At 42.4% G+C, this 22,942-nt stretch overlaps 2 protein-coding genes across 4 annotated transcripts; both read left to right on the top strand.

Moving 5' to 3' along the window:
• Positions 1–145: 145 nt before the first annotated feature.
• LOC108092405 (dual oxidase) lies at positions 146–22,652 on the top strand. 3 transcript variants are annotated; one of them, XM_017191967.1, is made up of 11 exons: positions 146–210; positions 2,139–2,549; positions 15,543–15,623; positions 15,803–16,152; positions 16,209–16,413; positions 16,521–16,924; positions 16,980–17,257; positions 17,321–20,177; positions 20,242–20,370; positions 20,426–20,837; positions 22,461–22,652. In XM_017191967.1, the coding sequence occupies exons 2-10, from the start codon at positions 2,378–2,380 to the stop codon at positions 20,552–20,554; spliced, it is 4,605 nt and encodes a 1,534-aa protein (XP_017047456.1). In that variant the 5' UTR covers positions 146–210; positions 2,139–2,377; the 3' UTR covers positions 20,555–20,837; positions 22,461–22,652. The 3 variants fall into 3 exon arrangements, with proteins under 3 accessions (XP_017047456.1, XP_017047459.1, XP_017047457.1); XM_017191970.1 differs by having other exon boundaries at positions 153–200; XM_017191968.1 differs by having other exon boundaries at positions 154–509.
• Positions 11,375–13,557, top strand: LOC108092406. Its single transcript, XM_017191971.1, has one exon. The coding sequence runs from the start codon at positions 11,513–11,515 to the stop codon at positions 13,418–13,420; it is 1,908 nt and encodes a 635-aa protein (XP_017047460.1). The 5' UTR covers positions 11,375–11,512; the 3' UTR covers positions 13,421–13,557.
• Positions 22,653–22,942: the final 290 nt, after the last annotated feature.

The raw sequence follows: 22,942 nt of genomic DNA on the forward strand, positions 1-22,942 counted from the left end.
CGTCCATACGTAAACCAATATTAAAATAAATTTTCTAAATTTAGATTTATTTCCATATGTTGATCTCAGTGCATAACCGGTTCCATTCCGAACCGATTCGGGCCCCAATGTAGAGGTCCCCTGCACAGCTGTGCTTAGTTTCGAACGAACTCTTGGCCGCTGCGGACGTGTGTTGGAGCCCACGCCGCCCGTTTCGATCCGTGTGTGCTGGTGAGCGAGCGCCGACGAGAGTGAATGTGAAACGCTGAAACGTGTCGCGCATGCGCCGCGTCCACTTCGTCTTCTTCACCGTTATCGTGGCTGTGTGTGCGGGTCTTTGTGGTTGTCGCCATGCGAAATTGCTCAAATTGTTTGGAAAATAGTGCAAAAACCCGATAAACATAAAACACCCACCACTGGACATCATTGGATATTTTTTGTGGATCTTTTTTTTGAGCTTGCCGTCTCTTTTGCTCGCCCACAAACAAACGATTCACCCTCTCTGTCACTTGCTCAGTATGTGTGTGTTGGTGCGTTTTTTTTCTTTTTAATTTTTGGGTCCCCTTTTGGAGTTCCGAGTCTTCTTTGTCCGTTGCTTCGTTGCTGTCTCGGCTTTGCTTACGTTTTCGTTCATGAATTTAATTTATTTTGTGTTTAATTTTTGCTGCTGCTTCTTCTAGTCGTTCACAGCCTCTCATGCAACAAAAGATCAGTGTTTTGCGCAATTTTGGCGACTGCAGAAATATTAAAGGAAAACAAGAAAAAAAGGGCTTTCAACCAATTAAGGTCCAAACGGACGTCTCTGGAAAACAGCAAAAATATGTCTTGTTCTGTTACAATATTTTAGAAGTGCTGGTCATAATACCAAGGGTATATATATATATTTTGTTTGATCTCGTCAAAACTTTGTCCAAAAATTTCTAAAATTAGCCACAAAAATGTTTATTAATTAATATGATTTAGCCGGAGGTCTCGGCTAATGTTCAGAAAGCTGGGGCTTTTCGCTTCTACCACAATACAATTTTTTGTATTGTACCGTAATTTCAAAGTGATTATTGCCGTTCAGTCTTCCACGCTTTCTGGACTTTCTCCCTCTCGCTCGCTCCTCGGAGCTCTTTTTGGCCAGCGGATCGCCCACAATTTTCTGACCACTTTGACTTGGCTTTTACCCCGTAAAGTTTTCTCTGCTCTGCTCGGGCATTTAATAATAATTTCTAAACAAACTCCAAATTGCATTAGGCGGAAAAATGTTTGGCGATAGGAGGGAAGGGGTTTGTCTTTATGACTTTTTTAGCTTTAGCGCTCTGCAGTTGCTGTAATGTTAATTGTTTGCAGTTGTGCAATGGCATTTTATATATTTGTTACTTCTCTTTATCTTCGCTTACTGCTTTGCACATACATTATTTGTTGGTTTTTTTTTTATTTTTTGGCTTCCTTCTCGACTGTTGTCGATTATGACTAATGGAATCTGTTTGTCGTTTGTTGGCTTGTAAGCCCGCAGAAGGTCAATTGCTTTGTGGGTAATTCCGTTTTCATCCGCCTCTTCGCCCTTTATTTGTTTTGCCATTTATTTGGCCACACACCACATTGCATTCAATAAGTGCGATTTTATTTGTTCGGCTTGCTTTGTGCAATGTAATTAATTGGTTAACATTAACGAACCATTTCGCCTTTTTGCGGTCGAGTCAATTTTGCGTTTTAAAATCACAAAAATAAATTAGCGAACTGTCGGTGCGTTTCATTAACTTAAAATTGTGTAATCTAAAGGTAGATTTAAAAGCAATAATCCGTTAATGCTTTTAAAAGTAAAAAACTATGGCCAAACCAGTTGAATGTGTTTTGTTATGGTTATTTTGGTTATGGTTACTTATTGAAAGCTTTTAGTAAGTTCGGGCCTTAGCTGTTATGAAGCTGAAAGAACCAAATATTTTCTAGAAAAAACTCCGATAGGACAGCATTCTTTTGCCGTTTAAAAACAAAGAGCATGTGTGTATCAAAACAAAATCCATTAATAGATAACTTCATCGGGTCTTATGCTAATTTAATCGATAAAACCGCGAACACAAATATTTTAAACGAAAATTGGAGTGAATCGGAGAACGCAAAGAACCCCGCATGAATCACAGCATAAACTAAAATTAATTTGTTTCGCCTCGCAGTGCAATAATTGGAAACCATGGGATCTCAACTGAGTGAAAATCAAAGTGTGAACCAAATGTGATGAAACTCAAAGTAATGCAAATTAAGCCCATGCCCTCAACGTCAATCCTCGCCCCAAGTGATAGTTTGCTTAATTAATTTAACAATACAAACGCGTCGTAATCGACCGATATTCGAGCAGCACAATAGCGAAAAAACGAATAAAATACATAGTACATAAAAATTGTTTGCAATCAATATGAGTGTTCCAAGTGCGCCCCCTCAGAGGGCAGCAAGCGAAAAGCGAAACCCATGTCCCGGCCGAAAACACAAGCTCCGGCACCAATTGCCCGGGGCAACTTGTGGAGGAGCCCTGCTGCTGCTGCTACTGATTAGCCTCGGTCTGGATCTGGGCTCCGTGCATTGTTATGGTGAGTACCAACGACCTGCCCGCCCGCTCCACCTCCCCGCATCGCATGGTTATTCAATTCAATTAGGTCTATTTGCATAGACATGGATCGTGGTGATCGGGAGATCCGTTCAGCTAGGGAATGCAAAAAGTTTGCTTGGTTTCAGTTCAATAAATTAAAATTTGTTCTAAATTCGAACCGCCTTCAAAACAACACACTCGTAAATATTTTACTTGCCCCAACTTAACTGCAGTCACTGCAATTTATCTTTAGTGTTGTTAACTGAATAACGACTTCTGAGGCAAATAAACCCATCATGTTGAACTGAGTAAATACTGCCTGGTCAAAACTGACGTCATCCACTAGACGCCTTGCATTGCGATCGCCAGACGTGCCGAGATCTCGTGGCTTCAAAATGACCGATTAGATCCCGCCACAGACAATTTATTATTCATATAGAAGTGTAAGTGTATATTCATACACAGACAAAAATGATATAAATGTTTTGTCTATTTAGGTAATTTAGGTACTCATTACTAGCCGAGGGATTAAAACATTATCTTTGCTATGATTTTGGCAAACAATCTAATGTTAATTTATAGAAAGAATGGAAAAACTGTTAGGACTATGTTTTAACAAGTGTTTTCCTCAGTATAAATATTTCTAGTCAGAAGTTAAAGCTTATAGGAGAAGGGGCAGAGGGCAGCAAAGCTATGGATTCGCCATGTCTGACGATACTGGTCACGTACGACATGTGCAGTGGCGAGGGGCGTGGCTCATCGCTATCCGAGTCAAATGTCAACGCACGATCAAATGGCTTTCCCCCTTCACCCCCTTCAATTGATTAGTTAGCTTCCCCACAGGTTTGCATTTTAATTTAATTTCCCCCTCCCCTCGATTTACATTGTTTCGGCTTCGCTGTTTTGCCTATCATTTGATTTATGACCAGAAACCCAATTGTGGGTTTTATTTTGCAATATTTAGCGTAATAAAATTACTGCAAACAAACGTGAAATGTATCCCATTGTGTTGGCCAACCCCGCCCCCCGCGGAGTGACTGTCTTCGTGCCCTCTTCCTGATTAAAAGATTAGCGATCTCCGATCCCCGATCCCCGATCTCAGCAGGTGACTTGGGGAAGTCGAACATTGAATTCGACTCGGCTGTTGGCAGCAAATAATTTGTTTCGTTTTGTCTTCTTTTCATCAATTTCATTAGCATTCGCGAAGGTCTGCTGGTGTTCCAGTGTTAGGTGATTTATTAAATTTTCTGTCTCGAATCGAAGGGGAGATAAAGAAAAAGTAGTGTAAAGTTATAATTTAATTTTTGATTGGGTTTATTATACTAACTTAGTCACGTTTTAAAAAAGATAAGAAGAAAGCTCAAATAATGCTATGAGTAGCATTGATAAGCTTAACGTTATCTTATTTGTTTACATTTGTTTGAGGGGTATTCGAAAACTGTATAGGACTTAAAAATTTTCACTATTACTTAATTCTGTATAAAATTTATATTTATTTTAAATAATATATAAAATGTGATCGAAACATTCGGATTATACCAAAAATAGAAGGTTTTCAATTTGTATCAAGAGGTATCTTGAAGTTGAGTTGAATTATTTTTTTTTTTTTTTTTTTTCGCTATATAGTACTAATGGCAATTGCTAAATCGGGGAACAACCGACATAATCGTGCTTTTTGCGAAATATTGACGAACTTAGGCCGATCTGGGTAGTCGTTCGCGAAGCCCAAGGTGTGTGGTTATCAAAAATGAGCGGAAGAATTTGCGAAGCTTCTGAATATGGTGGACAGAAGGATGGGGAAAAAGCTTTACCAGAAACAAGAAAAAATGAGTCAGAAGGTTGTGAAGATGTTCCGGGAACAAAGCGTCGCAAAATCACAGTCGAAAACTCTTTGGTTTTAGAACCAATCTCCCAGGGAAATGAAGAGAAAAACCGAGCTGCATCTTTGGCTCCGAAAACACCCGAAATCTTTTTACTGAACACCTACTGCTGGGAAAGAGTTTTATCATATTTGAGCGTGGGTGACCAACTAAGTCTAGCTGCATCAAGTCCGCATCTTAAATCACTTTTCGAAACTTTAAGTCTGAAATACAAACGAATTACAGAAAGCGTCACAGCGAAAATAAGCGAAAACGAGCTCTCTCAATTGCTGGAAATTGTTAATGAGAATGTTATCAGCTATGAGTCAGAGCTGGGTTCATTTTCCAATGGAGATCGGAATTTGTGGCTTTTGCGGACCTTCTGTCCACGATTGCAGCACTTGAAAATGACTTTTTCTCGAAGTTGGAATGATCTGTTACAGTTTAAGTGTCTTACATCCCTGCACGTCTATCTTAAATTCTCGAGCGCAAAGACGAGCAGGAATTTTGTTCTTAGCCTAGTGAAACTGCCCTGCCTCCGCAAACTGAACTTGCAGGCAGAAAACTATAGTGGAGACGGTCTGCATGTGCTGGAGAATTTAGAATCTCTGGCGATTAGTGCTTATCCAGGAATAAATGCCGAGTGTTTGGCCACGGCCTGCCTGAAAATGAAAAAACTCCGCCACCTAGGCATTGGAAAATTCTTTGAAAAACTCACCGAGGACAACGTTAGGGTAATAGTAAAAAACTGTGGCAATCTGGAGAGTCTATCCTTCGGCAGGGAAATGATAAAAGAAAATGTACCCTATGAAATCGTGTGTCAGTTGCCCAAATTGAAGCACTTGCGAGTTTCTGTCTCTGGCTTTCTGAGGGCAGGTTTCATCGAGGGACTGATCCACAAAACGGGCACTCCGCTGGAAAGCCTCATTTTGTGGGGAGTCGACTTGAATGTCGAACAGGTGGAGCATCTCTGTGAGATTTCCTCGCTAAGAGAACTTTCCATCCAGTGCGATAGTGTTCCCTTGAGTGGCCTGCTTAAACTAAGGAACTTGGAAATTCTGGAACTGAGAACGAGTGAAATTACCAACCACCAACTGTTGACGATGCTCGAAGGCTGTCCGCTAATCAGAGTGCTCGGTCTGGAAGATGGACTATCGATCACCTCAGATTTTGTTCGAGATGCAACTCGATTGTTTGGATGCCGAAAAATCAAGATCTATCTACAAGGACCATTGGCATCTTGGAATTATATAAAGGGAAATAGGGTTATTCAGTTTGAACACGGTTCTTTGGGAAAGCCTTTCCTATTTAACTATTAATTGAGCACTGGACTTAAGAGCACATTACTTATTGAGCAGTTTTGAAGTTATTTCTAAGAAATCAGCAAAACGCCGAATAAATCCCCATTATTAAACTACAACACCATTACGACTTTCAATTTGAACGCCTAGACCCACTCATAAATCGTTTTGTATTTGCAAAATGCCCGAAACTGGAATTTTTAATTAGGCAAATGGCATTTTGATTAACGAAAAGCAAGCCAACTAACAGCATCATTAACATCGTGTAAGCTTAAATTCTATATATCGAGCAAGTGTTTCAGCAGAACTTAAACTTGGGAAGAACTGCATTCCTCGCGAATCGCTACTCTTAATTAAGCCGCTAAAGATAAAATACATTCTTTAGGATTCGTTAGTCTTGAAGTTTAGGAGCAGAGAGAACTCGTACGGTATTGTAAAATTAAATTAAGTCATGTGCGCATTTTTTATACTGTCAAATTTGGCAACCAATTAACAGCTAACAAATAGATGTCACTGTCTACGTTCATTATTTTTTTCGTCCGCCGTAATTAGTGTTAACATTTAAAAAGTTGTTCAAACCAGAAAGCGAAAGTTTTCTTATTATTTGTTTTTAACTTCGAAAAATTTGTAAAAATATGAACAGTTGCATTTTCGCTTAACATAAAAAGTAGACGTGGCAAATAACATACTTTTTAAGTGAATAAGTAAATAAAATTACAAATGTGGACAAAGCGGATTCCCAATTGATTCTTAAATATTTTTCAACTGGTTATTCTGTGCTGCTTTATAAGTATTTATGCTCTTCGTTTATCGGAGGACAGAAGAAAGCATAGAAAAGGACCCTTGATTTCAATCAGTAAAGATGGATGTACTTTTTATTTCTAAAGCGATCCCCGATCCCCGATATCAGCTGGTGGTTTGGGGAAGTCGAACATAGAATTCGACTCGGCTGTTGGCAGCAAATAATTTGTTTCGTTTTGTCTTTTTTCATCCGTTTTAGTAGCATTCGCGAAGGTCTGCTGGTGTTCCAGTGTTAGGAGATTTATTAAAATTTCTGTCTCGAATCTATGGAGATAAAGAAAAAGTAGAGTAAAGTTATAATTTAATTAGCTCTTCTTTCTTGGCAGCCTAATAACTTGATAGGGTTCATTATACTGACTTATTCACGTTTTAAAAAAGATAAGAAAAGCTCAACAAATGAGAAGCATTGATAAGCTTTCGCGATGAGAATAGAAAATTGTCATTTATAGACATTCGCTATATTCAACGATTAATAATAAACATCAATAAAAATTTTTATTATACATCTGTTTTTCGTATTTATCCTAGAATTTATAAATGTTATATATAAGCTCTTAAAATATTATATATATGTATGTACATTTTTTCCTTGCCTAAAAAAAGCTTTACGTTATCTTATTTGTTTGCATTTGTTTGAGGGGTATTCGAAAAGTGTACAAGTCTGAAAACTTATCACTTTGAATTAATTGTGTATATATAAAATTAATATTTATTTATTTAATTGTCTCGAAACATTCGATTTTATACCAAAAATAAAAGGTTTTTAATTTGTATCAAGAGGTATCTTGAAGTTGAGTTGAATTATCTTTTTGTTTTTTCGCAATATAGTATTAATAGCAAATGCTAAATCGGGGAACACCCGACATAATCGTGCTTTTTGCGAAATATTGACGAACTCAGCCCGATCTGGTCAGTCGTTCGCGAAGCCCAAGGCGTGTGGTTATCAAAAATGAGCGGAAGAATCGGCGAAGCTTCTGAAAGTGGTGGACAGAAGGAGCAAACGAGTGACAGGGAAAAAGCTTTACCAGAAACAAGAAAGAATGAGTCAGAACATTGTGAAGATGTTCCGGGAACAAAGCGTCGCAAAATTACAGTCGAAAACTCTTCGGTTTTAGAACCAATCTCCCAGGGAAATGAAGAGAAAAACCCAGCTGCATCTTTGGCTCCAAAAACACCCAAAATCTTTTTGCTGAACACCTACTGCTGGGAAAAAATTTTGTCACATTTGAGCTTGGGTGACCAATTAAGTCTAGCTGCATCAAGTCCGCATCTTAAATCACTTTTCGAAACTTTAAGTCTAAAATACAAACGAATTACAGAAAGCGTCACATCGGAAATAAGCGAAAACGAGCTCTCTCAATTGCTGGAAATTGTTAATGAGAATGTGATCAGCTATGAGTCACCGCTGGGTCCTCATTTCGATGGAGAACGGAATTTGTGGCTATTGCGGACCTTCTGCCCACAATTGCAGCACTTGAAAATGACTTTTTTTCAACCCAGATGGAATGATTTGACACAGTTGAAGAGTCTTACATCCCTGCACGTCTATCTTAAATTACGGAGTGCAGAGACGTACAGGAATTTTGTTCTTAACCTGATGGAACTCCCCTGCCTCCGGAAATTGAACTTAGAGGCACCAGGCTACAGTGGAGATGGGCTGCATGTGCTGGAGAATTTAGAATCACTGGCGATTGGTGCGTATCCAGGAATAAATGCCGAGTGTTTGGCCAAGGCCTGCCTGAAAATGAAAAAACTTCGCCACCTAGACTTTGGAAAATTCGTTGAAAAACTCACCGAGGACAACTTTAGGGTAATAGTAAAAAACTGTGGCAATCTGGAGAGTCTATCCTTCGGCAAAGGACTGATTAAAGAAAATGTGCCCTACGAAATTGTGTGTCAGTTGCCCAAACTAAAGTACTTGCATATTTTGCACTCTGGGTTTCTGAGGGCAAGGTTCATCGAGGGACTGATCCACAAAACGGGCACTCCGCTGGAAAGCCTCTTTTTGTGGGGAGGCGTCTTGTATGCCGAACAGGTGGAGCATCTCTGTGAGATTTCCTCGCTAAGAGAACTTTCCATCCACTGCGATAGTGTTCCCTTGAGCGGCCTGCTTAAACTAAGGAACTTGGAAATTCTAAATCTGATGACACCTGAAATCACCAACCACCAACTGTTGACGATCCTCGAAGGCTGTCCGCTGATCAGAGTGCTCGGTCTGTGTGCTCGAATATTGATTAACTCAGATTTCGTTAAAGATGCAACTCGTTTGTTTAGATGCAGAAAAATCAAGATCTATCTACATCCATCTGTTCCTTTGAACTTAATAGAAACTTTAAATGGAAATAGGTTTATTCAATTCGAACACGGTTTTTTGAAAAAGTCTTTCTTGGTAAACAATTAATTGAGCACTATCCTAAAAAGCACATTATTTATTGAGTAGTTTGAAGTTATTTCTAAGAAATCAGCAAAAAGCCAAATAAATCCACATTATTAAACTACAACACCATTACGACTTTTAATTTGAACGCCTAGACCCACAAAGAAATCGTTTTTGTATTTGCAAAATGCCCGAAACTGAAATTTTTTATTAGGCAAATGGAATTTTGATTAATGTGATCGAAACATTCGGTTTATACCAAAAATAAAAGGTTTTCAATTTGTATCAAGAGGTATCTTGAAGTTGAGTTGAATTATTTTTTTTTTTTTTTTTTCGCTATATAGTACTAATGGCAATTGCTAAATCTGGGAACACCCGACATAATCGTGCTTTTTGCGAAATTTTGACAAACTCAGGCCGATCTGGGCAGTCGTTCGCGAAGCCCAAGGCGTGTGGTTATCAAAAATGAGCGGAAGAATTTGCGAAGCTTCTGAATATGGTGGACAGAAGGAGCAAACGAGTGATGGGGAAAAAGCTTTACCAGAAACAAGAAAAAATGAGTCAGAAGGTTGTGAAGATGTTCCGGGAACAAAGCGTCGCAAAATCACAGTCGAAAACTCTTTGGTTTTAGAACCAATCTCCCAGGGAAATGAAGAGAAAAACCGAGCTGCATCTTTGGCTCCGAAAACACCCGAAATCTTTTTACTGAACACCTACTGCTGGGAAAAAGTTATCTCATATTTGAGCGTGGGGGACCAATTGAGACTGGCTGCATCAAGTCCGCATCTTAAATCACTTTTCGAAACTTTAAGTCTGAAATACAAACGAATTACAGAAAGCGTCACATCGGAAATAAGCGAAAACGAGCTCTCTCAATTGCTGGAAATCGTTAATGAGAATGTGATCAGCTATGAGTCACGGCGGGGTCCTCGTATCGATGGAGAGCGGATTTTGTGGCTTTTGCGGACCTTTTGTCCACGATTGCAGCACTTGAAAATGACTATTAAATGGCAGAGATGGAATGATCTGTTACAGTTGAAGAGTCTTACATCTCTGCACGTCTATCTTAAATTCTCGAGGGCAGAGATGTGCAGGAATTTTGTTCTTAGCCTAGTGGAACTCCCCTGCCTCCGGAAACTGAACTTAGAGGCACCAGGCTACAGTGGAGATGGGCTGCATGTGCTGGAGAATTTAGAATCACTGGCGATTGGTGCGTATCCAGGAATAAATGCCGAGTGTTTGGCCACGTCCTGCCTGAAAATGAAACAACTCCGCAACCTAGACATTGGAAAATGCATTGAAAATCTCACCGGGGACAACTTTAGGGTAATTGTGAGAAACTGTCGCAATCTGGAAAGTTTACTCTTAAACAAACGGATGGATAGAAATGTGCCCTATGAAATCGTGTGCCAGTTGCCCAAACTGAAGCATTTGCTAATTTGGCATTCTGGCTTTCTGGAGGCAGGTTTCATCGAGGGACTGATCCACAAAACAGACACTCCGCTGGAAAGCCTCATTTTGTTGGGAGACGTCTTGCTTGCCGAACAGGTGGAGCAACTCTGCGAGATTTCCTCGTTAAGAAAACTTTTCTTGGGCTGCCAGAGTGTTCCCTTGAGTGCCCTGCTTAAACTAAGGAACTTGGAAATTCTGAACCTGACTACGAGTGAAATTACCAACCACCAACTGTTGACGATCCTCGAAGGCTGTCCGCTAATCAGAGTGCTCGGTCTGTATGGTCGAATATTGATAAACTCTGATTTTGTTCGAGATGCAACTCGATTGTTTGGATGCAGAAAAATTAAGATCTATCTAGAAGGTTCATCTGTTGATTGGAATTTTGTACGAACTTTAGATAGAAATAGGCTCATTCAGTACGTAAAGGGTTCTTTAAATAAAAATATCTTGATTAACAATTAATTGAGCACCGGACCAACAAGCAATGTACTTATGAAGGAGGTTTAAAATATTTTCTTAGAAATCAATAAAAAGCCAAATAAATCCCCATTATTAAACGACACAACCCATTCGACTTTTAATTTAAACGCCTAGACCCACATAGAAATCTTTTTTGTATTTGCAAAATGCCCGAAGCTGGAATTTTTAATTAGGCAAATGGCATTTTGATTAACGAAAAGCAAGCCAACTAACAGCATCATTAACATCGTGTAAGCTTAAATTCTATATATCGAGCAAGTGTTTCAATAGAACTTAAACTTGGGAAGAACTGCATTCCTCGCGAATCGCTACTCCTAATTAAGCCGCAAAAGATAAAATACATTCTTTGGGATTCGTTAGTATTGAAGTTTAGGAGCAGAGAAAACTCGTACGGTATTGTAAAATTAAATTAAGTCATGTGCGCATTTTTTATACTGTCAAATTTGGCAACCAATTAACAGCTAGCAAATAGATGTCACTGTCTACGTTCATTATTTTTTTCGTCCGCCGTAATTAGTGTTAATATTTAAAAAGTTGTTCAAAACAGAAAGCGAAAGTTTTCTTATTATCTGTTTTTAACTTCGAAAAATTTGTAAAAATATGAACAGTTGCATTTTCGCTTAACATAAAAAGTAGGCGTGGCAAATTACATAATTTTAAAGTGTATAAGTAAATAACCGAAAAATAACAAATGTGGATAAAGCGGATTTCCAATCGATTCTTAAACGTTTTTCAATTGGTGATTCTGTGCTGCTTTATATTTGTGTTCGCCTTTTATCGGAGGACAGAAGAAAGCATAGAAAAGGAACCCCTGATTTCGATCGGTGAAGATGGTTTCTTTGTCAATACCTCGGGATGTCGAATAAGTTCGATGAAGCCGCTTTCGGATTTTGCTCTGTCCTTCATGGAACCCTTTGAACCCATTATTTGCCCAATGGTGCAGCTGATGATCGCCGAGACCATTGAGGGCCGAAATTACCTGGTGCGAAATATTTCAAAGTCTGGACTTCTGTCGTGCTGTCGTGTTCGGCTCTTGAGGCAAGTCACCTGCATTTATCGGGAGTTCTTCAGGGTTGACGACTCAAATAATAAGTACATCTCCTTGGAGTATTTCCTGCTAGACAGCCGATCAAGATACCTTGAGGTGGGAACGGGTCAGCAAAATATCCGTATCTGGTGCTGGGTGGACTTTGCCAGGATAATTTTCCATGATGTCCTGTATTTTCTACCGCCTCCCAAAAATGCTTCTAAGGCATCTTCGCTGCAGGAACGACTTTCGGTGATGATCCTTGGAGTCGATTCCATTTCCCACATGCATTATCTGCGATACTTTCACCGGGTGGCCGACTTCATTGAGCACTTACCCCACACCGAGTTCTGGGGCTATAATCGAATTGGGCTGAACACCTATCCCAATCTAATGCCGCTGCTAAGTGGCCTTTCGGTTTCGGAGATAGAGCAATCCTGCTACGACGGCAGACCCAATTTCGACGACTGTCACTTTTTGTGGGACGACTTCAAGAAAGCGGGATACACCACGGTCTACGGAGAGGACACCGATATATTCGGATTATTTATCTACCGGAAGAGGGGTTTTAGCAAGCAGCCCACCGACATCTACATGCGTCCAGTGATGCCGGAGATCGAATCACATACTATGTACCGCACAAAGTTGGATCTCAAGTGCACCGGCAACCGTCTCTACGGAGAAGTGTTCTACCAATTCATCTTGAATCTGATTCCGTACATGCAGCACGTTCCGCTTTTCTCATTCTTTTGGAATATGCACGGCGTCCACGACTACTTTCCCTTTGCCAAGCTGGTGGACAAGGACTACTTGAATATATTGAGGGAGTTGTACGAAAAGGGAGTGATGGAGCACACTCTGATACTGTTCATGGGAGATCACGGCTTGCGGTTCGATAAGTTTGCCCGCAGTGCACCAGGACGAAGGGAGATGTCACAGCCACTCTTGATCGCCATATATCCGGAATGGTTGAAAAGGAGATTTCCCCTGGCCATGTCGAATTTCCAGGAGAACGCTCGAAGTCTGATCACGACATTCGATCTGCACGAAACGCTCAAAGATGTAATCCATCTAGATCGGTTAGGTGATGACAATGTGGAGATCAGAACTCGGTGTTTGAACAACAGTCGTGGCATCAGCCTGTTTCTACCCATTCCCGATCGCAGAACTTGTCAGAGTGCTGAAATACCGAGTCATTACTGCCTCTGCAACGAACTGACCGCCGTTTCCACTTACAACAGTGCCGTTCAAGAAGCTGCCCGCTTCGCAGTGGCCAGGATTAATGAGCTGATCGAGCCCTATCCTCAGTGCCAAAAACTGCAACTAAAGAAAGTTCGGACTGCTTATGGATCCAGAGATGAATCTAAAGGTCGACACGAACTTTCGCAGATTATGGTCCGCCTGATGACGGTTCCTGGAAGTGGTAACTTCGATGCCACCATTCTTGTAACGGAGATCGGCGAGAAGGGGACTCTGAAACTGGGAGGTCCAATCACCAGGACAGACAAGTATGGCCATCAGTCCTACTGCGTTCAAAACTACCGCATAGAAATGTATTGTTATTGCTTGTAATTTTTTTTAATGATTTACTCTACTTGAATCCCTTTGGTGAGAAATCCTATTTTTTTCCCATTTTACCACTGCTTGTTTTTCAGAGTGTACCTAATTACAATGATTTATGATACCATGAATGTTTTCTCCGAAATATAATTATGCAATGCCACGTGAAAAAATCAGCTTTTGTTTTACTGCAAGAGTCACGCACGAGCCGAGATGAAAGTGAATTTAGCGACGTATCGGACTCGTATAAATCAAAAGACTTAGAAAACGAACGCGAAACAGCTGACGAAATAAAGAGAGAGACTCGCAGAAGTTACAATGCGACAATTGGACACAAAAAACCAGCAGTACAAATGTATAGTATGTGTGTGAATGTTTTGTTGTTTTTTAGGGGAATCCGCAATCCGTGATGTCGTGCATGTTTTCCGAAAATTAAAAAAAAAATACAGCTTATAGCAAAAGCGCTTGGAGTGAAGCTTCTTTGGCGTGCAGGTGTTGGTTAGTGTTTTTTATTTTGCCAACATTCCGTAGTCCGCCAACGCAGAGTGTTTTGTATACATAGTATAGGCTATATATAGTTGATCGGAGTCAGCTGAGGCTTCCTCGCTCAGTTGGCTACGATTTTGGCTAACCGGATCTGATTCTGTTTGCCATCTGAGACTCAGACCTGGAAATTAACGCTGTTTGTTGCTTTTTCTGACTGCTTTTGCTTTTTCTGTTGCTATTGCTGTTACTGTTGCTAGCCATCCATCCATCCATCATTCACTCACAGTCGAGCAATGCTCTCGAAAATGGTACGAAATATAGTCATGACTTGTAGCTGCGGCTGCCCCTTCAGCTGTCAACGTCATGGTTTTGGGATTGGTTTGATTTACCCGTGGTGGCCAAGAACAAAGCCATCTTATTCTGGCCAGAACGGATTTCTGGTCGAATTCGACGGGGATGCCGTAACAAAAGCCATATTAAAAGAAGAACAAATAAACGGGTTTAATGTCTGCGTTGTGTATTCCATCTAAGCACTTTTAGAATGTTGGGCATGTTTTCTTTTTTGGGCTGCGGGCATTGGCTTGTTAATTTGAGAACTGGTTTCTCTCGTAAGCCCTCCGTCTCGTCTCCCCAGCGCAATTATACGCAAATAAACCATAATTATAACGTTTAGCGTCAGAGCAATTACGCCTTGCAGATTTTTATCACTTAAAGGTGTCTTCTGTTCAACAAATATTTATATTCACAACTCGTGTTTTTTTTGGCGTGAATCATGCATGTAGTCGTCTCAGAAAATAATAAACTGGGCTTGTCCGTAAAAATGTTCTCAAAATGGTGTTTCTCATTTAACAATCTCAATTTGTTTTAGTTATTAAACACCAAGAGGTAAACTATTTAAAAGAGAATTAAATCCTGTTTAATTGCAATCTGGTCATTACCTAATCCTATTAGTCAATCACAGATTAAAATTCCTTATTAACGTCCAGGTGTGGCGATTATTCAAATTCAATTAGAATTCAGCCGAGATTGTTCTGTAATTAGTTTTTATGATGACAAGTCGAATGGAGATAATTTCCCAAAATTGCTAAGCCACTTGTTAGAATGATAAAATAGTTGAAAAATATGTAAATTCCATCAGTCCAACCATTAGTGCCATTGGGTATGATTCAATATCCACCGCAAGTCAATCAATTTTCCAGTCAATTAAAACCAAACTAAGTCAACCGAAAACATTTTCTAATATCACAAACTACAATGTATCGGAGCGGTTGGGTTTGCTGAAAACCGGCTACTGTCCACAGACAAGTTTGTGCGTAAATTATGGATCTAATTCGAAGTAAACATTTAAGGCATTCTCTGATCTTAACTATCGCCAATTTATGCGTCATTTGCACGCACAAAGCTGAATGAAGTTAGGCAAATAAATGCAAATTAATTGGAAAACGCCAACGCCTTGGTTCTAATACTTCGGAATGTTTTATGTAGATACTAGTTCTTTTGATGAATGGAATAAGTTCTTTAGGTGAAGGTCTTTTGCAATTAGAATATTTCTATTTAAATATTCGTTCCAAATTCCCAATCAGTAATTGAGTTAGAATGGCTACAAGTTAAGAGTTTTATTTAATGTCAACTCTTTGGTACTTTTCAGAGAAAATGTACAGCCAGACGGAGAAGCAGCGCTACGATGGCTGGTACAATAACTTGGCCCATCCCGACTGGGGATCCGTGGGTAAGTGGCGAACTGGAATGCTGACAACTTTCGAAATGGTCAGAACTGAGCCGATTACGCCTCCAATTAGAATAAGTGTGAGGTGTGATTGGCCTGGATTTGCATATATCGATCGGTTCTTATATAATGCCCGTATGCCAGGTGTTTGCTCAAGCCAACCTTTGCTCCCGACTTTCCAGATAGCCACCTGGTGCGCAAGGCACCGCCCTCCTATTCCGACGGGGTCTACGCGATGGCCGGGGCCAACCGGCCCTCGACCCGACGACTCAGCCGGCTCTTCATGCGGGGAAAGGACGGACTGGGATCGAAGTTCAACCGGACGGCGCTGCTGGCCTTCTTCGGCCAGCTGGTGGCCAACGAGATCGTGATGGCCTCCGAGTCCGGCTGCCCCATCGAGATGCACCGCATCGAGATCGAGAAGTGCGACGAGATGTATGACCGGGAGTGCCGCGGCGACAAGTACATCCCCTTCCACAGGGCGGCCTACGATCGGGACACCGGGCAGAGCCCCAATGCGCCAAGGGAACAGGTGGGTGCGGTCGCCGGAAGGGCCTTACCTCCACTACTGACCCCGTTACTCCGCAGATAAACCAAATGACTGCTTGGATTGACGGCAGTTTCATTTACAGCACCTCCGAGGCCTGGCTGAACGCCATGCGCTCCTTCCACAACGGCACCCTGCTCACCCAGAAGGACGGCAAGCTCCCAGTGCGGAACACCATGCGCGTCCCGCTCTTCAACAACCCGGTGCCGAGTGTCATGAAGATGCTCAGTCCCGAGCGGCTCTTTCGTGAGTGAATCCTCTGAAAAACAGCAATTACTAGAATCAAATTTAAAAGCTAAGCAACTTACTTAAGAACTGGAGTGGAAACTTACGTTTAATTTTATTTTTCTTAGTCCTTGGCGATCCGCGCACCAACCAGAATCCCGCCATCCTCTCCTTCGCCATCCTCTTCCTGCGCTGGCACAACACTCTGGCCCAAAGAATCAAGCGAACGCATCCGGATTGGAGTGACGAGGACATCTACCAGCGGGCTCGTCACACGGTGATTGCCAGTCTGCAGAACGTGATTGTCTACGAGTACCTGCCCGCCTTCCTGGGAACCTCTCTTCCGCCTTACGAAGGCTACAAGCAGGACATACATCCTGGCATTGGACACATCTTCCAGGCGGCGGCCTTCCGCTTTGGCCACACAATGATTCCGCCGGGAATTTACAGGCGAGATGGCCAGTGCAACTTCAAGGAAACCCCAATGGGATATCCGGCAGTCAGACTGTGCTCCACTTGGTGGGATTCCAGCGTAAGTAGTGGATTAATAATAAGAATATCATTTACTAAATCTGTATATTTTTTAGGGGTTCTTTGCGGACACCAGCGTGGAGGAGGTTCTCATGGGTCTCGCTTCGCAAATTTCCGAACGTGAGGATCCTGTTCTTTGCTCAGATGTGAGGGACAAGCTGTTCGGACCCATGGAGTTTACGCGCCGTGATCTGGGAGCACTTAATATAATGCGGGGAAGGGATAATGGCTTGCCCGATTACAATACCGCCAGAGAGTCTTACGGTTTGAAGAGACACAAAACCTGGACGGATATCAATCCTCCGCTTTTTGAAACGCAACCAGAGCTTTTGGAGTAAGCAAGAAAAACTATAAAAAACATTTTATAAAATAATATTAAACTTATCATCTTTTCCAGTATGCTAAAGGAAGCCTACAACAACCAGTTGGATGATGTGGATGTCTACGTGGGTGGAATGTTGGAGTCCTACGGTCAGCCTGGGGAATTCTTCACGGCGGTGATAAAGGAGCAATTTATGCGCCTGCGCGACGCCGATCGCTTTTGGTTCGAGAACGAGCGCAATGGGATATTCACGCCCGAGGAGATAGTGGAGCTGCGCAAGATCACGCTGTGGGACATCATCGTGAACAGCACGGACATCAACGAGGACGAGATCCAGAAGGACGTGTTCATGTGGCGCACCGGAGATCCCTGTCCGCAGCCCATGCAGCTGAATGCCACGGAACTGGAGCCCTGCACTTATCTGGAGGGCTACGACTACTTCTCCGGCTCGGAGCTGATGTTCATCTACGTGTGCGTCTTCCTGGGATTCGTTCCCATTTTGTGTGCCGGAGCTGGTTACTGTGTGGTCAAGTTGCAGAACAGCAAGCGGCGGCGGCTGAAGATCCGCCAGGAGGCACTTAGGGCTCCGCAGCACAAGGGATCCGTGGACAAGATGCTCGCCAGGGAGTGGCTCCACGCCAATCACAAGCGATTGGTCACGGTGAAGTTTGGCCCGGAGGCAGCTATCTACACGGTGGATCGAAAGGGCGAAAAGCTAAGAACCTTCAGCCTGAAGCACGTGGACGTGGTCAGTGTGGAGGAGTCTGCCACCAATCACATCAAGAAGAAGCCGTACATCCTGCTGCGAGTGCCCAGCGATCACGACTTGGTTCTGGAGCTGGAATCCTATGGAGCGCGGAGGAAGTTCGTGAAGAAGCTGGAGGACTTCCTGCTGCTGCACAAGAAGGAGATGACCCTGGTGGAGGTCAACAGGGACATCATGTTGGCGCGGGCGGAGACGCGGGAGCGGCGGCAGAAGCGCCTGGAGTACTTCTTCCGGGAGGCGTACGCTTTGACCTTTGGCCTGCGACCAGGAGAACGGAGGAGGCGGTCGGATGCCTCCAGCGATGGCGAGGTGATGACCGTCATGCGGACCAGCCTCTCCAAGGCGGAGTTCGCCGCGGCACTGGGAATGAAGCCGAACGACATGTTCGTGCGCAAGATGTTCAACATCGTGGACAAGGACCAGGACGGCAGGATCAGCTTCCAGGAATTCCTCGAGACCGTGGTGCTCTTCTCGCGCGGCAAGACCGACGACAAGCTGCGCATCATCTTCGACATGTGCGACAATGATCGAAATGGTGTGATCGACAAGGGTGAGCTGAGCGAGATGATGCGATCGCTGGTGGAGATCGCGAGGACCACGAGTCTGGGCGACGACCAGGTCACCGAGCTGATCGACGGCATGTTCCAGGACGTGGGACTCGAGCACAAGAACCATCTGACCTACCAGGACTTCAAGCTGATGATGAAGGAGTACAAGGGCGACTTCGTGGCCATCGGACTGGACTGCAAGGGCGCCAAGCAGAACTTCCTGGACACCTCGACGAATGTGGCCAGGATGACCTCGTTCAACATCGAACCCATGCAGGACAAGCCCAGGCATTGGTTGCTGGCCAAGTGGGATGCCTACATCACGTTCCTGGAGGAGAACAGGCAGAACATCTTCTACCTGTTCCTGTTCTACGTGGTCACCATTGTGCTCTTCGTGGAGCGCTTCATCCACTACTCCTTCATGGCGGAGCACACGGACCTGCGACACATCATGGGCGTGGGCATCGCCATAACCAGGGGCTCGGCCGCCTCGCTGTCCTTCTGCTACTCCCTGCTGCTGCTGACCATGTCCAGGAACCTGATCACCAAGCTCAAGGAGTTCCCCATCCAGCAGTACATTCCGCTGGACTCGCACATCCAGTTCCACAAGATCGCCGCCTGCACGGCGCTCTTCTTCTCGGTTCTGCACACGGTGGGTCACATCGTCAACTTCTACCACGTGTCCACGCAGTCGCACGAGAACCTGCGATGCCTGACCAGGGAGGTGCACTTCGCCTCCGACTACAAGCCGGACATCACCTTCTGGCTGTTCCAAACGGTCACCGGCACCACGGGCGTCATGCTGTTCATCATCATGTGCATCATCTTCGTGTTCGCCCATCCCACGATCCGGAAGAAGGCCTACAACTTCTTTTGGAACATGCACACCCTGTACATCGGCCTGTACCTCCTGAGTTTGATCCACGGCCTGGCCAGACTGACTGGACCTCCGCGCTTCTGGATGTTCTTCCTGGGACCGGGAATCGTGTACACCCTGGACAAGATCGTCTCGCTGCGCACCAAGTACATGGCCCTGGACGTGATCGACACCGACCTGCTGCCCTCCGATGTGATCAAGATCAAGTTCTACCGCCCGCCGAATCTGAAGTATCTTTCTGGCCAGTGGGTGCGGCTGTCCTGCACCGCCTTCCGCCCGCATGAGATGCACAGCTTCACGCTGACCTCGGCGCCGCACGAGAACTGCCTGAGCTGCCACATCAAGGCGCAGGGGCCGTGGACCTGGAAGCTGCGCAACTACTTCGATCCCTGCAACTACAACCCGGAGGACCAGCCCAAGATCCGCATCGAGGGTCCCTTCGGCGGTGGCAACCAGGACTGGTACAAGTTCGAGGTGGCCGTGATGGTGGGCGGCGGCATCGGGGTCACCCCGTACGCCTCCATCCTGAACGATTTGGTCTTCGGCACCAGCACCAACCGATATTCGGGCGTGGCCTGCAAGAAGGTGTACTTCCTGTGGATCTGCCCGTCCCACAAGCACTTCGAGTGGTTCATCGACGTGCTGCGCGATGTGGAAAAGAAGGATGTGACCAACGTCCTGGAGATCCACATATTCATCACGCAGTTCTTCCACAAGTTCGATCTGCGAACGACAATGCTGGTGGGTAGCAGGAATAATTTATTATTATTTTTTATTATTTATTAATATGTTTTCCTATTTTCAGTACATCTGTGAGAACCACTTCCAGCGTTTGTCGAAGACCTCAATATTCACCGGTCTCAAGGCGGTCAATCATTTTGGTCGTCCGGACATGTCCAGCTTCTTGAAGTTTGTTCAAAAGAAGCACTCCTATGTGAGTTATCTAAACCCCAATTAATTACAAAATTAATAAAAATTATCTTTCTTAGGTCTCCAAAATAGGTGTCTTCTCCTGCGGTCCTCGTCCGCTGACCAAGAGCGTGATGTCCGCCTGTGATGAAGTGAACAAGACGCGCAAGTTGCCCTATTTCATTCACCATTTCGAGAACTTTGGATAGAGGATAGCCGAGATAAACCTGCCAGTTTTTTTCTGTCCCGAGCTTCGATCTGCCTCCCAGTGTCCCTCTCAACGAAATCTAATTGTAGTCTTAAGGTTCATTCATTAGGTTAGGCGAATTCGGTGGCTCAAACGTACTTAACTCGCCGTCCCTCAATCGTAGGCTACTCGTACAATCATTAATTAGTCAAGTTTCGTCTAGAGCATTATGAAAATGTATCCCATTGTAACAAAATCACTGCGACCACAGCAAGAACAACAAAAAGGCCTCTTCTTATATATGTGTATGTATGTATATGTGTATTTATTGAAAATATGATTTGTTATCAGTTTTTGTAAACCGTTCACATTATTTATTAAAAATTTACAATTATCATAATACATAAAGAATCTTTATGGTGTCTTTTTTATTTAAACGTTGACTGAAATCTTTTTGCCAAAGTTTTGTAAGTCTGTTCTGCACTATTTTTGTAGGCCAAAAGCAATTTAAATAAGAAAGTCGAATCTTATATACCCTTGCAGTCATCATGTCAAGTTATGCACTTTTATTTAATGAATTTTGCCTAATTTTTAGCAGCTTATATTTTGAAAATTTCGAAAGGGGTTATATTAGTATCAGCCTAGGGAATAGTTATACTAAATAATGAAAAATAAACTGGAACTATCGAAATTGTAGCATACTCTTGAGGGCTCACTAACATTTGGAGCAGCAATTGAAAAAATATGATAAGTATAGATTTGATGGTCGGCAAAAAAAACTGATTTTCCACAGCCCACAATTTAAGTAGAATTTTATATAATTCTAAACTTCGCAGATTACATTTGTAATCAAATTTCAGGGTTTACATTTTACACCCATGTGGTGTAACTTGAAAAAAGAAAAGAATAAAAAGTTCGGTTTTGGTTATCATATTGTGAAATTGTATTTAGCAACGCTGTTTTCTTTATAAGTCACGTTGTCGCTGACAATTTTGTCATTAACATTTTAAAAACATTCACGATGAGAACTTTTTCTCTGATAGTTGCTTTGGTTTTCTTATCAACAGCTCAAGCCTGGGAAGACTGCGGTTTTAGCTTTCTCTGTGGACCAAACTCTATTCGTAAACGTAATCGTTCGTCATTGCTAACAAAAGATGGTAACCCAGAGTCTACATAGTGATTAAAACTGCAAATAATAAAATTCAGGAATCACTCCTCTTCCCGTTGTGTACATTAATATTGTAACTACAGCAGAATCCCGATTATTCGGATCAATTAAAACCAGGGGTATTCCGTATAATCGAAAATCCGGATAATCGATTTCAAAGCAAATCAAATAATATTCAAGTTTTAATAAGTTTTTATTATGTAATGGATTTTACTTTGATAACAACACTACTCTTCTTCGCTTGGACATTTTAAATGTCCAACACAAAACGTGAACAAAAATAAAAGACAACCTTTTAGTTGAACGCTATCAAAGAAAATTATACAATAGCAAACACTATCCTGCAAACAAATGAGAGCGGGAGTACACCGTCGGAGGCGGGAATAAACTTGTCGTAACATGTTTTGTTGCGCCGTCAAAACATTTTTAATTTAATAATAAGAGCCAAAACGAATGAGTCCAGATAATCGGGATTCTACTGTAGTTGTAAAAATATCTAAATATTTGTAAATAATGGTATATAGCCCAGGCCCATATCCCATATGTACCATACTTGCCCCATTGCATGGCCATGTGGTGTAACTTGAAAAAAGAAAAGAATAAAAAGTTCGGTTTTGGTTATCTTATTGTGAAATTGTATTTAGCAACGCTGTTTTCTTTATAAGTCACGTTGCCGCTAACAATTTTGTCATAAACATTTTAAAAACATTCACGATGAGGACTTTTTCTCTGATAGTTGCTTTGGTTTTCTTGTCAACAGCTCAAGCCGTCATTGACTGCGGTTTTGGTGGTATCTGTGGAAAACTTTCTGTGCCGAAATGCGTAACAAAGGATTGTTCGACCTTGTTCGTCCCTACTAAGAATTGATGACATGGTAATCAGAAATGGTAACCCAGAGTTCACATAATGATTAAAACTGCAAATAATAAAGTTCAGGAATCACTCCTCTTAACGTTTTGTATTGTACATTAATATTGTAACTAGTTGTAAAAATATCTACATATGTACTTGTTAATAATTGTATATTGCCCAGGCCCTTATGTACCATACTTATCCCATTTTCTAAACTCCCGGTTATGTTCAAATGGTCCTGAACGATTCCGGCGATAATAAAAAAAAATAAAGATTCGCCTGGTACTTCAAAGTGAAGTTGTATCATAAAAATTTAAGAAAATCGATCAAAAAGGTAAAACCAATCAGTTGGAAAAAGTAATAAAGTTTGTAATATGTTAAAAAATAACA

This window comes from Drosophila ficusphila, unplaced genomic scaffold, assembly GCF_018152265.1.
Source record: "Drosophila ficusphila isolate 14025-0441.05 unplaced genomic scaffold, ASM1815226v1 contig_412, whole genome shotgun sequence".
Taxonomy (NCBI): domain Eukaryota; kingdom Metazoa; phylum Arthropoda; class Insecta; order Diptera; family Drosophilidae; genus Drosophila; species Drosophila ficusphila.

Excerpts from the sequence above, each read along its gene's own strand:
- LOC108092405 (XM_017191967.1), top strand. The coding sequence starts at position 2,378 with ATGAGTGTTCCAAGTGCGCCCCCTCAGAGGGCAGCAAGCGAAAAGCGA. Across the intron at positions 2,550-15,542 it reads GGGCTCCGTGCATTGTTATG|AGAAAATGTACAGCCAGACG; the intron begins GTGAGTACCAAC and ends GGTACTTTTCAG. Across the intron at positions 20,178-20,241 it reads ATCTGCGAACGACAATGCTG|TACATCTGTGAGAACCACTT; the intron begins GTGGGTAGCAGG and ends TCCTATTTTCAG.
- LOC108092406 (XM_017191971.1), top strand. The coding sequence starts at position 11,513 with ATGTGGATAAAGCGGATTTCCAATCGATTCTTAAACGTTTTTCAATTG.